The sequence below is a fragment of the Dipodomys spectabilis genome, unplaced genomic scaffold, assembly GCF_019054845.1.
Source record: "Dipodomys spectabilis isolate Male_0828 unplaced genomic scaffold, ASM1905484v1 ptg000190l, whole genome shotgun sequence".
Lineage (NCBI taxonomy): Eukaryota > Metazoa > Chordata > Mammalia > Rodentia > Heteromyidae > Dipodomys > Dipodomys spectabilis.
Genome location: NW_024870867.1, coordinates 3,390,892 through 3,404,836, shown reverse-complemented (window position 1 = coordinate 3,404,836; position 13,945 = coordinate 3,390,892). Strand labels below are relative to the sequence as shown.

At 42.2% G+C, this 13,945-nt stretch overlaps 1 protein-coding gene across 1 annotated transcript in view; it reads right to left on the bottom strand.

The window, feature by feature from the left end:
- The window catches only part of Tspan13 (tetraspanin 13), a 37,805-nt gene extending 27,816 nt beyond the window's left edge, over positions 1-9,989 (bottom strand). The window contains exon 1 of the mRNA XM_042695839.1: positions 9,705-9,989. Within this exon, the coding sequence (XP_042551773.1) occupies positions 9,705-9,767 (63 nt within the window). The 5' untranslated portion in view covers positions 9,768-9,989. The remainder of the gene's footprint in view (positions 1-9,704) is intronic.
- Positions 9,990-13,945: the final 3,956 nt, after the last annotated feature.

Genomic DNA, 13,945 nt, shown 5'->3' with positions numbered 1-13,945 from the left:
AAAAAAGAATTGGAGGCCATGTGTAGTAGTACACACTTATAATCCCAGCATTCAGAAGAGGAAAGCAGGAAGAATCAAGTCTGGGCCTATACAGTCGTGTCTCAAAAACCCAAAATACTAAAATTAAAAATAAATAAAAATGGCCATGCTTCTGGCTGTACCTTTTGCTTGCTGTATGTGTCACAGTGCTGGAAATCAAACCCAGAATCTCAGATTCTAGGCAAGTGCTTTACCCTCTCCCCCCCCACCCCCCCCCCCTGCCCGCCCCATCCCAGCCTTGGTTTACCTGGAATCACTGTGAACTAAAAGAAAATAAACATTTTATGCAGGTTTTTATTTTTCTTATGTAGGTTTTACCCATGAAGATTAGCTAGAAAAGGGGACAGCCAAGTCTGCAAATTCAGTTCAGGAAGTATTTAGAGAACAGAAGCTCTATGTTAGTAAAAATAATATAATTACAAGGGGAAAAAAACAGGCCACAGAGAAAGCCATGATCTCTGCCAACAAGAAGTGTGTGCTCCAGGAAGAGAAAAAAATGAGGCCCAGACCAGCTTCAATACAGAGAACTGGGTTGGCAAAGACAGAATAAAAACAAATCTGATAATACCAGCTCTCATTGTAAGCTAGAGAATTTAGGTATGAATATTCTTTAATGTATCACAGGCCCTTCACCTCCCTGAATTCCATTGAGATAGCACTAAGATGCCAGGATGGATGGATGTGTGTGCGCATGGATGGATGTGTGTGCGCGTGCTTTGTTTTTCACTTGAAGTGTGTTTTGTTTGTTTTGGGTTTTTGTTTTTGTTTTGGCAGGGCAGGGGAGGATGTTCTGGGGTTGGAAGTCAGGGCCTCCTACTTGCTTAGCTTGTTCGCTCAGGTGGTATTCTACCACTTGAGTTATACTTCAACCCTGCTATTTGCTAGTTAGATGCTGTTTTTTCTGCCCAAGCTTGTTTTGAACTCTGATCTTCTAGATCCCAGCCTCATGAGTAGCTAGGATTACAAGCATGCATCAGCCACCAATGTAAAAAATTCTTACTGACTGGAGGGGTTTTATTAAAGTATTCTCCAAAGATGGAGTAAAAAGGGCCAGGTGCTGGTGGCTCACATTTGTAATCTTAGCTACTCAGAAGGCTGAGATCCTAAGATCACAGTTCAAATCCAGCCTAGGCAGAAAAGTCCCTTTATCTCCAATAAAAACAACCAAAGCCTCAAGAAGAGCTGTGGCTCAAATGGTGAAGCATTAGCCTTAAGCGAAAAAGCTATGAATTAGTGCCCAGGTCTTATCAAGCCCCTACACTGTCTCTCTCTGTCTCTCTCTCTCTCTCTCTCTCTCTCACACACACACACACACACACACACACGTATGTATGCAGCAATGGCAAGGCACAGATTGAGCAAAGACATCAAAGTAGGAAAGGGCAAAAGTGCATGAACTCAAGAGGAGTAAATTATATAAAGTTACGTACAAAGGCTACTGCTGGAGTTCAAAGATGTGGAATGAAATGCTAAAGAATTTGGATTCAATCTCCGAGTCTTCACATGTTAGTAGACATGGGTTTGGATTAGTCCTGGTTGGTACGTGTGGATGAACTGGACACAGATTCAGGTAAAATTTGATAGAAAGAAGCAGTGAACCCAGCCTGCTTTCACTAGAAACAAAAAGTGTGAAATGGCACCCATCATGAGATCACCTAAACTTGCATTAAAAACTAGCACAATGAGATGCTCAATTGTCACTTCAAAACTACTGGCTGGCCGGGCACTGGTGGCTCACGCCTGTAATCCTAGCTACTCAGGAGGCTGAGATCTGAGGATCGCGGTTCAAAGCCAGCCCGGGCAGGAGAGACCGTGAGACTCCTATTTCCAATAAACCACCAGAAAACCGGAAGTGGCGCTGTAGCTCAAGTGGTAGAGCGCTTGCCTTGAGCTGAAGAGCTGAGGGACAGCGCCCAGGCCCAGAGTTCAAGCCCCACGACCGACAAAAAAAAAAACAAAAAACTACTGGCTGTATTTCCCCCAAGTTAATTGCTTCCTTCTTTGGAAATGTCTCACATAAATCAATGTTAAATTTTGTGCCAATTAGCTCATTTCAAGCAAGAAAAAAAAAAAGAGAGAGACATTTTTGTTATGGTATTTTTAACAATATATTTGACACATGAGCAGATTATAAATATGGCCATAAGAGTGCCCTCTGGAGGGCTGGGAAGGTGGCTCAGTGGTAGAGTGCTTACCTTGCATGCATGAGGGCCTGGGTTCGATTCCTCAGCACCCCATAAGCAGAAAAAGCCAGAAGTGGAGTTGTGGCTCAAGTGGTAGAGTGAGGGACAGCACCTAGGCCAGAATTCAGGCCCTATGACCGGCCAAAAAAAGAATGTACTCTGGAAGAAATTCAAAATTCTGCAAAGAGCCCATTTTCAGTGACCAACTGAATTCATACAGTAGTTTAAATGACAGAGCAATAACACCACAATCTAATCAAATATTGAAATATTAAAGTAAGATAGTTTGAAAGACGATTTTGAGAAATGGCAGGTTTGAAAGATGATTTCAAGAAATGGTGGGAGTCATCATTTGAAAGCAAGTGAAATAAGTAGATTTTGCTTTGGCTGAAATACCGAACTGTTTTTCAGCTGATTGGGGAGTTGAAGCTGAACAGAATCATAAGTTTTTCTAGCATTCTAATGACTAGACCAAGAGTCAATAAAATAAAAAAAGTAGCATTAAATTTAAAATTTATAAACCTCAATATATACCACATCTCAGCCATTTTTCCTTGCAACTGAAAGACATATTTATTAAAAGGAAACTCCTGCCTTCTGGAAGCCTATTGATTTAATAATCTCTAGCATATTCAGATTCCTAACAGCTTGAAAACCTTTCCATCACAGCAGGCTAGTTTGTACCTCAAAGTTGGAAACAATTCAACATTTTCCACCCAAAACTATAGCAACTTAATTTTGATTCTGTAACAAATCCAAAGAAGTTATAGACACAATTTCTCTCACTACAACCCCAGGAGTAAAGAATGGAAAATATCACCCGTTTATAAATAAAGAAACTAAAGACCAAACAAAATATACATAGAATTGTAAGTTTTCTTCATAACCCCAGTATTTTTCTCCTCAGAAATTATACGGACATATTTTTATCGGTAAGTTCTAGCATCTTCATTAGTATTGGGGTTTGAAATGAGAGTCTTGCACATACTAGACACTCTATCATTTAACCCATGGTTCAGGTCCAGCCCTTTTTTACTTTGGGGATTTGTTGCTATTACTGTTTTTCACATAGGGAACAAAACCTGGTGGGACCAGCCTTGGATTATAATCCTCCTACCTATGCCTCCAGACTACAAGGTATATTCGTTGAGATAGGGTCTTGCTCATTTTTCATCCCACTTGGATGAAAAGAAGGACCTTCTTGTTAAAAATAGCTTGGGATTCGTAGCATGGTAAAGGAATAAGGACACCAACTCAAAAGGAACTGGGCAAGGCCAAGTTTACTTCTGCAGAGCTGCCATCAGCCAAATCTGGCAAGTTAGTTCACAAAGCAGGCAGCCTGCTCTCCTCTTATCCTGACAGGCCTTGCAGGCATGACTGAGTTCTGGCTACAGTCTACAAAAGGATATGGCTTAATTAACAGGATGTAACTAACATTTAAGGAGCTTCTAACAGGATGTCTTAAACATGGTGTAGCAGTACAGGAAAAGTATGTAACTAAAATGTAATTAACAAGGGTCAAACTACCTAGCCAAAGCAGGAACTTTTTAGAAAAACAATTCTCACGAAATTAAGAGAATGGAAGCAAACAAACTACCTTGATAAAAAAAAAAAAAAAAAAAGAGCTTTTATCACCACATTCTGCTCTCCACCTCCTCCTCTAAGTTAGCTGGGAGTACAAGTGTGAGATCTCCACACAGGCAACTTTTTATCCACTATAAAATACATCTCAATTTCATTTTAAAATGTAAATCAATGAATATGAAGGTATGAATAAGGTGGCCTGAACTCAAGATCTGTGCTCTTGTTTAGCTTTTATTTATTTATTTTTTGCAGTCCTGGGGGCTTGAACTCTGGGCCTGGGTGCTTTCCCTGAGATCTTCAGCTCAAGGCAAGTGCTCTACCACTTAAGCCACAGTGCCACATCTGATTTTCTGAGGTAAGTCTCACAGACTTTTCTGCCTGGGCTGGCTTTGAATCATTATCCTCGGATGTCAGCTTCCTGAATAGCTAGGATTACAGGCGTGAGCCACTGGTACCCCGGCTCTTGTTTAGCTTTTTTGCTCAAGGCTGGCATACTATAACTTGGGCCACAGCTCTACTTATAGCTTTTTGCTGGTTAATTGGAGGTAAGAATCTCAGACTTCTCTATTTGGACTAACTTTACATTAAAATCCTCAGATCTGAGTCTTCTGAGTAGCTATGAAAACAGGCATGAGCCATGGGCCCAGTTGACATTAATAAAAACTAATGTATTCTCAATATTGCATAAGGATTTTTCTCAAAGTTACAGTAGGGAAAATACACACACACACACACACACACACACACACACACACACACGCCCCAAAATGGAAAAACATGTAAGAGAAAACTTGGATTCTAGATGAACACTAAAGAAACAGAACTAAAATTTCTGGAATATTCTCACTCATTCTAAGACCACAAATTATTTTCTACCCTTACTTTCTTAGTTAAGACTCCGATATATTTTATCCATGTATTCATACATACCCTAGCAGTACAATTCCTTAATATCTCAGTACTGTAACTATTTTTCTGGTAATTATTTTTCACTCTTTTTCTGTATTTAACAAAGTCATCTATCTACTCAAACAGAGCTCTCTGGTTAAGCACAGGGAACTGTACTACAAAACTTCAATGTAGGACTGAATGATATAATAAAGGATGTAATCAATATATAATATAATATATAATTATAATATATAATTCAGTGGTAGAACATTTGTAATGGCCCTGGGTTCAAGCTTCAACACTAGAAAAAAGAAAAATTTCCAAGCTTCAAAATGTTTCAAAATTTAATATACATTTCATGTCTCAACAAATCACTATGTATTCTTTGAAGTTTCTATTTGTGAACATATTCTCAATCTTAAACATTCATGTAATATATAGTATTATATATGCATTCATTTTAACATGCTATTGAAAATAAATAAACTTTCCAAACTAATATTAATTCATAATTATAACCTAAGTATTACCGCTATTTCCAAACTCCTCAAATTCAATCATTCCTTGCTGCTTTCTAACCAACAAAAAATTTCCCCAGTCTTACATTGCATGGCACCTACAATCTAATTCACCACTTTATTTCTCCAACTAACTCATGTCTCACTGTGCAAGTATTTTCCTTAGTCTGTGTTTATTTCCCATAGTTCTCTAAATAGAGTGTACACAATAGACAAATGTTTATTGATTGAACTCAGCTCTTGAGATCATCTGGAGAAAAAAGGTGGTAAATAAACAGACTTCATAGAAACCAAGGGACTTTCAAGAGCTTTTTGGTTTGCAGTATTTCCAAACTGAAAATAGAAAGGGGTCCACGATAGGCATGCAACAGTATTTACAGACAAGTGTGATTTTACTTATTATCTTTAAATAGAAAGTTCTGAAGCAAGTCATCCTCTCCACTTATAATACCAGGAGTGAAATTCAGTTAAGAGATTGTAGCTTCTAAGATGGGCACTGTTGGCTCACACCTGTTGTCCTTGATCTGAGGATCTGGTTTGAGGCTAATCTAAGCAGAAAAGTTCATGAGACACTCATCTCCAATTAATCACACAAAAGTCACAAGTGGAGATGTGGCTCAAATCTTGAGTGAAAAAGCTAAGATATAGCATACAAACACTGAGTTCAAGTCCAAGTACTAGCATGCACCATGCACGTACACTCACACACACAATACAGTCTGTAGCTTTCCTCTTTTCTCCTTACATTTACAAATTGTATATATACTATACACTTAATTAAGGTTATGCCAGGTGCCAGTAGCTCACGCCTATAATCCTAGCTATTTAGGTGGCTGAGATCTAAGGATCTCAGATCTGAGATCTAAGCCAGCCCTTGCAAGAAAGTCCATGAAACTCTAATCTCCAATTAATCATCAGAAAACCAGAAGTGGCACTGTGGCTCAAAGTGGTAGAGTGCTAGTCTTGAGCAGAAAAAGCTCAGGGACAGCGCCCAGCTCCTGAATTCAAGCCCCACAGCCAACAACAAAAATAAATAAATAAAGTAGAAATAAAATTAAGGTTATTCTGCACTGGGGATCTCCATAATTTAAAAAAGCAAGTAGGAAGTAGAGCTGTGGCTCAAAATGTTAAGAGTTAGCCTTGATCAAAACCACCCAAGCCTGAGTTCAAGCTCCACTACTGACCAAAAAGACAAAAACAACCAATACCTCAGCCTAGTCACCAAACTCCTAGAACACATATGGAAGGTGCCTTTTAACTTGTTTTAGCATCCTGCTTTCTGGCTAATCCTGCATACAAACCAAATCTCAAGCTTCTTAGACCACCTGAGGAGGTAACAGGGCTTGGCTGGTAGAATCCGAAACTCCTCAAAATGCTCGAACACAACAGTAATGAGGTGGACAGCACTCCTGGCCTCTACACCCCACTCCCAAGTACAACTCAGGTCCTACCACTTTGAGAGATGGCTTCAAACCTAACCCTGAGCATGCTTCAGAGGCACTGACAGAGAAAAATACAAACTACAAAGTAGGTTTGTTCTTCTTGCCCAACACACACATATACACACACATGCGCACCCGCACGCACGCATTTTTCCATGATAAAATGTGGAAGGAAGCCAAGAGCCAGTGGCTCATAGGAGTAATCTTAGCTACTCCGAAGGTTTAGATATGAGAATTGCAGTTCGAAGTCAACCCCAGAAGGAAAGGTTGTGACACTTTTATCTCCAATTAACCAGCAAAAAGCTGTGGCTTACGTGGCACAGTACAGCCTTAAGTGGAAAAAACTAAAGGAAAACCACACAGGTCCTGAATTCAAGCCCCAATACTGGCATAAAAAAATCCAGGTGGTTTTTTGTTGTTGTTTTTAAACAGGCTCACATCTGTAATCCAAGCTATTCAGGTGGCTGAAATCTGAGGATCACAGTTCAAAGCCAGCCCAGACAGAAAGTCTGCAAGACTCTTTTTGTTTTGTTTTTTTGTTGGTGACAAGCCTGAACTCTGGGCCTAGGCACTGTCCCTCAGCTCTTCAGCTCAAGGCTAGCACTCTACCATTCGAGCCACAGTGCCACTTCTGGCTTTTTCTGTTTATGGGTGTTCAGGAATCGAACCCAGAGCCTCATGCATGCAAGGCAAACACTTTACCACTGAGCCATTTTCCCAGTCTCTACAAGACTCTTATCTACAAGTTACCACCAGAAAACCAGAAGTGGAGCTGTTGCTCAAAGTGGTAGAGCACTGGCCTTAAGCAAAAGAACCTCAGGGACAGTGACCAGGCTGAGTTGAAGCCCCATGACCAACAAAAATTAAAATTAAAAGAGTCACTCCTATTTAATATCTAGATTAAGTTTTGCCTGTTATTCATCTCTTTAAACTGCTGAACTAATTATTTAGCCTATTTACAATGTATACAAAAAGAGAGGCACTAAATTATTTTAATAAATGACCCTTTGTGGAAAATTCCTAGGATTTTAAAGAGCTATTTTTGTAGTCCCATGAACTTCCAATTAGTTATATTTTACTGCAGAGCTATTAAAATCAATAGAATATACTTTGAGGGCCAATAATTTAGAATAGAAATTAAATAGTCTCAATGGGTACCTTTAAAATCAACCTTCTTTCTCCTTGCTTTTGTGAAATTTGTAAATACACTATAAATAACATATCTTGAAAGCAATAGCACTTGGTTTGAAAATAACTTGCTTTTTAAAAAGCCATACACATTGCACATTCATCTACAAAGACTCTGGCCAAGTAAGTATGCAAAGCAGCCTCTTTATTGTGTGTAAGCAGACAATGTAAGATTAAGTGTCTGGTGGACAGATGACTAAATCATTGACAGAAGAGACAGAAGAAAGAAAAAAAAACAGAAATCAGGGAACAAAATAGAGAAAATATAAAGCCCCAAGCAGATCATTTGTGCTACTAAAATACTTGATCAGCGTTTACTTAATAAACAATGAGATAAGTAAGCATGCTAAAGGTAAAGCAGGTGAATTCTGATCTGGAACTTGACACCCATCTGCAATTACAAGAAGCTGTGCCACCAAATGTTCTATCATTAGCAGCCCTGTTGACAACATTCCTACTCACTGACCAGAAAAGAACTCGTTTCTATCCTGCTTCCCGCCCCCCCCCCCAACACACACAAACACACACATACACACTAATGGTAAAATGACCCAGTGTCTGCCTCCCTGTGTTGGAGACCTCAAGGCATCCTTCCATTCCAAGCCTGTAACCTAAGCTTGTATAGATGGCCTAACTCTGCTAATGCAAGGGAACTGGAACTGGATTTGTTTTCAGGGTGGGTGGGGGCTGCAAAACACCAGGTATATTTATAGAACGGAGCAAGAACAGGATGGAGAGACGATGACAGAAGAGGAAGTTTCTTCTCAGTAGAAGCAGCCTGTAGAAAGATCTGGATTCAACAGCATAGGTTCTTCTCATGCACACCAGCTACAAAACTTATTAGAAACCTTTTTTTGTGTGTGTCTTTTATCTTACGTGTCATACTTAGACAACCCGTTTGCTTCCTATGGGGATCAAAATGACGAACAAACGTCGCCTGTGGAAAACCTGGGGATGTCGCAGGCATTCAATAAACATTAGCTCCTTCCTCCTCCCATTCACCTAGAATTGTGTCTCAAAAACAGAAAAATCACCATCTGCAGCGCTAAAACTTAAAAGAGGTCAAAGTTGGTTCGTATGGGGTGGGAGGGAGGATGAGGACGTGGGTGGAGGCTCGGTTTAAAATGGAGTTGGGATCTTGATCACGGTGGGGGGGGGGCGGTGAGAGCGAGGGGGGGACCGTGGGGAAAGCATCAAGTGTGAGTAAAACTGGCGATCGCAATCCACAGAGACACAAAAACACATCCCTTTATGTAAGCAGGCGACGAAACTTCGCAAGCTGCGGGTGTCCTGAGAACCCAACTCGCTAGCGTCCATTCACAGTGCACGAGCTCGCGGAGCTAACCGAGAGGCTGAGCACCCCGGCCACAGATAGGCTGCTGCCTCGTCAATTTCAGATCTCGCTAGGTTGAAGAAAAGGGGTGGGGGGGGAGAGGACTGTGCTCAAACCTCGGGCAGCCATCCCGCCTCCAAATCCGCTCCAGATGGGACCGGAGCGGCAGAAGGGATGGGGATGGAAAAATGGGAAGGTCTGGATTAGATGGGAAGGGATGGGGGGAGGAGGAGGGGGACCGACGGTGGGTGAGGGGCGGGGTGGAGCACGGAGGCCGGACGAGGCCAGCCAGCGAGGAAAGACCCCGGCTTCACAAAGACGGAAAGGAAGAGACTGCGCCAGGCCCGCACCGCCAGCCCCAGGCGCGGACACCGACGCGAGGCCGGGGGCGCGCAGGGCGTGAGCAGACGGGAGGGGGGCGCGGGGGGAGCGGGGGCGAGCCAGCCTGACCGTACGCAGAGAACCCAGGGTGCCCCGCAGGTGCGGAGCCCCCCGCCCCGCCCCGCCCCGGACTCCCGAGGCTCACCGTGTACAGCAGGTTGAGCGCGCACAGGCAGTTCTTGGAGCACGCGAAGCCCCCGCAAACCATCTTGGTGACTGGTTGCCGGCAAGCTTAGGTAAAATTCGATTCCGGGGAGCTTCCCTGGCAGCGGCTCGGTCTGGTCCTTCAGGGCCTGGCTGGGGAGGGAGAAGCGCCGACGCCGGTGGGAGGCTTGGGGAAGGTGGGGGGGTCTGCAGTGCGCGGCGCGCCCGCGGCGGCTCCGACCCGCTCGGGAACCTGCGGCCGCCGCAGCTCCAGCCCAGTCGCCAGCCCCGCCCAGCCACCCGCCTCTCCCCGCGCGCTGATTGGTCGCTGCCAGGGAACAAAGGTAGGAATATGCAAATCAATGCGCTGGGCGAGCGGGGATCCGGGAAAGGCGGGGTGGTGCTGAGCTCGGGGGAGGGGCGGGTGCTAGCGGACGGAGAGCCCCGGGTCAGAGCTGGTGACAGTGACCTGGGTCATTTCCCCAGGAGCCCGTGACAGGGCGGGGCTCCACGGAGAGGAGGTCCACGCTGGCAGCGAGAACTATGACAGCACCTCTCGAGTCTCGGCCTGGGCGGATGACGTGGCACCATTTTGAATGAGATTTCAAAATTAAGCACCTGGCATTGCTTGAATGAAAGAAGGAAGGAAGGAAAAGAAAGAGAATGAAAAGCAAGAGTGGAGTAGAAGCAAATGAAAGGGGAAAAGTGAGCTTAGGAATAAATGGAACCCACTAATGTAACTGTAACTCCTCTGTACATCACCTTTATAATAGCTATAAAAAATAAGAATAAAACATAGGTAAAGAACGTGGCCCATAATTGTGACCTGGGTCAGGTCAAGAAAGACTTGCTCTTTGGAGGTTTGCTAGATAATTTTTTTAAAAAAATTATAAATACATGCTTGTAAAAGAAGAGAGTGATTATTTTTGTGATCAGGTCTTGAGTTTCAATAAACTTATGTCTGCACAAATAAGGCCTGTGAAGACCTTTAATATGATATGAAAAATACATCCAGTACTTTTTTTTTTTTTGCGTAGGACCTGCCTAGTAGGGTAAAGACTCAAGAACTGCCAAATAATATTAGTAGATACAACTTTAAAAAACAAAATGAAAACCTGATATGCCCCTGACATTAATAAAGGGTTGGTTAAATCAGTACCTCTGCCAATAAAATATTTTCATAAAAAAGATTTTTGTTTCTAATACTTACATGGAAACAATGTTAAATTAATGCAAATGCTAAATGTGTTTAACAAAATGGTGTTTAAAACAAGCTAATTAAAATAATTGGTCTTCTTTAACTACTACCCCCTTCCCCAACCTCACCACGCCAACAAGGCCTAATTGGTTCTTATGTCATCTACATTGGCTTTTTATGTACACCCAGAAATATTCCAGAAGTTAATCTCAATTCGAAACAATACTTAGATACATGGGATTTCCTTTATTTTATCTTTTTTTTAAGCCAGATGTTGCTAGGCTCCAGTGGCACATGCCTATAATCCTAGCTACACAGGAGGCTGAGATCTGAAGGTCGCAGTTGGAAGCCTGCCTGGGCAGGAAAGTCCATGAGACTCTTATCTTCAATTAACCAGAAAAAAGCTGGAAGTAGAGCTGTAGCTCAAGGGGTAGAGCACTAGCCTTTAGCACAAAAGCTTAGAGACATCGCCCAGGCCCAGCGTTCAAGCCTGATGACTGGCAAAAAATAAATAAAAGCCAGGTGTTTACTAAAGAAGAGGTGTTGGCAGGACATCAATAAGCCACCTACATCAGAAACCTAACTAAGGGGTAGACCACTTCCTTGGGGTAAATAACAACATCAGTCTCAATTTACCTTTTATATCTACTTTATGTCCCACAATTAAACATTAGGAAAGACTTGGAGACCAAGAAAAGATGCAGTTCAAAAGAAGGTTTTCTTGAGGGATGAGGGAGAACAATGGGAGAGGTGACATTGATCAAGATGCATTGAACACATAAACTGACATGTTGAATTGAAATCTTTTTGTTCAACTACTTGAAGATAATAAGAGAAAAAGAAAGGTCTTCTAACAATTGGGAAGATTGCTAAACCTTTTTCACCTACCCTGGTCTCTTCCCCCCCCCCCCCCCCACCACCTTTCCCTCCTTATTGTCCTCCCCTCTCACCTCCTTTTTCTTTGTCTTTGAGTATATTTTTGAGCCAGGATGAAGGAAAATTCTTGTACATTAGTCCAGATCTTCAAAGTCCAGATGCCAAGACTGGTTTAGATGTGCAAAGACTAATTGAAAGAAATGACTGAGAGAGGGTAGAGAGAGAGCCATAGGAGGCTGGAAGAGCAAAGTGACCACAATGTAAATGTGATATCTGTGAGAGGGCAGCGGGAGGAAAGAAAGGGGAAGGGAAGAAGGAAGAAAAGTTCTAAGGCTGTGCACTTTAAAGGTTTGACAAAGGCTGCCAGGCTTTGAAAATGGTTTAGTGTAACCCTCCCCATTTATGTGCTGGAAGTTAATCCCTGTTGTTAGTTATTAAGAAGATGAAACTTCAGCAGTCCAGGCCCTTTAAGAGGCGATTAGGATTATGTAAATTTATTGTGCTAAAATTCCAGGATTAGATCCTGATAGTTTTACAGAAAGAGAAGAGAGAGGGCTGGGAAGGTGGCTCAGTGGTAGAGCGCTTGCCTTGCGTGCTTGAGGCCCTGGGTTCGATTCCTCAGCACCACATAAGCAAAAAGCAAAAAGCCGAAAGTGGTGCTGTGGCTTAAGTGGCAGAGTGCTAGCCTTGAGCTGAAGAGCTGAGGGACAGCTCCCAGGCCCAGAGTTCAGGTCCCACGACCAGAATCCCCCCTCCCCCAAAAAAGAAAGAGAGTAGAGAGACCAAGAGATACAGATACAGCTGAGCATGCTCCGTCCCTTGTCATGTGACAATGCCAGGTGATGATACTCTGTGTTGCCAAGGGACTTGGCAGCAAGCAGACCTTCACCAGATGCAGTCTCTTCACTTGGACCTCCACTTCATGAGCCAAAATAAACCTCATTTTGTTCTGTTATATTGTGCTAGTGGCAATAGAAATAGACTAATAAAAGTCCAACAGAAAGTCTCTGGGCCAAACCCAGAAATCCTGCACACCTCCCTGCAATGAGCCTGCTTTCTGGTTGGCACAAATCACAGGCTGAAACATCACAGGCTGAAATGGATTTCAGAGCATAGCACTGGGCTAGCTATGGTTACAGTTCCCAGAATGATTCTGATAATTGCAATATCTTGAAGAAGAAAAAAAAAGATTCAGATTACATTTGTCCCTTTCATCATACAAATGTCTTTTATATAGTGATATTTCAAATCTGTAACCCTCATCATTTCATTAGGGAAGCAAATTCTAACGTTAGGTAACCCATTTCAGATTTTCACAATTCTTATTTAAAAGTTCTTTCTTAGTTTGGTTTTCATTTGACATCATCTCTCTTTTTTAAAAATCTTACTTTATTATTTGGCTTACAGTCAACATTTCTTTTAAATGACTCTGCATTAGGCCCCATATGTCCTAATAAAAAATTTCTCCTAAACTCTTACAGTTCTATTATTAAAGAGTATACCAAATAATTTCTAGGCTCCTTAGATATAAGAATATGAAATTAGAGCAGGATGCTGGTGGCTCATGCCTGTAATCCTAGCTATTTGGGAGGCTAAGATCTGAGGGTCACAGTTCAAAGCCAGCCCTGGCAGTAAAGTCCATGAAACTATTAACTCCATTAACCTACTCAGAAACAGCCGGAGGTGGCACTGTGGCTCAAGTGGTAGAATGCTACCCTTGAGCCAAAGAAACTCAGGGAGAGCACCCAAGCCCTGCATTTAAGGACTGGCACGCACGCGCACGCGAGCACACACACACACACACACACACACACACACACACAGAAAGAGAGAGACACACAGAGACAGAGAAGAATGTGAAGTTAGAAAAGAATTATTCATACATACACAAATTATAGTAACATAAAATATCAGTAAATTTCAAAGTGTTTCATCCATAGTCTAAGATACTATAAATACCAATGTAGTATTTCCTTAGCCAATAAAACATACAGTCATGATATGCAACATAACTTGAGCTATGTAACTTGAGGGTATAATGGAATTGGGAAAGATGGCAGAGAAGGATGGAAGAAGTAACATTGATTAAGATGCATTGTGCTCATAAGCAGACTCAATGAAATGAAACTTTGTACAATGACTTAAAATTTAAAAAATAGGAGGGGGTA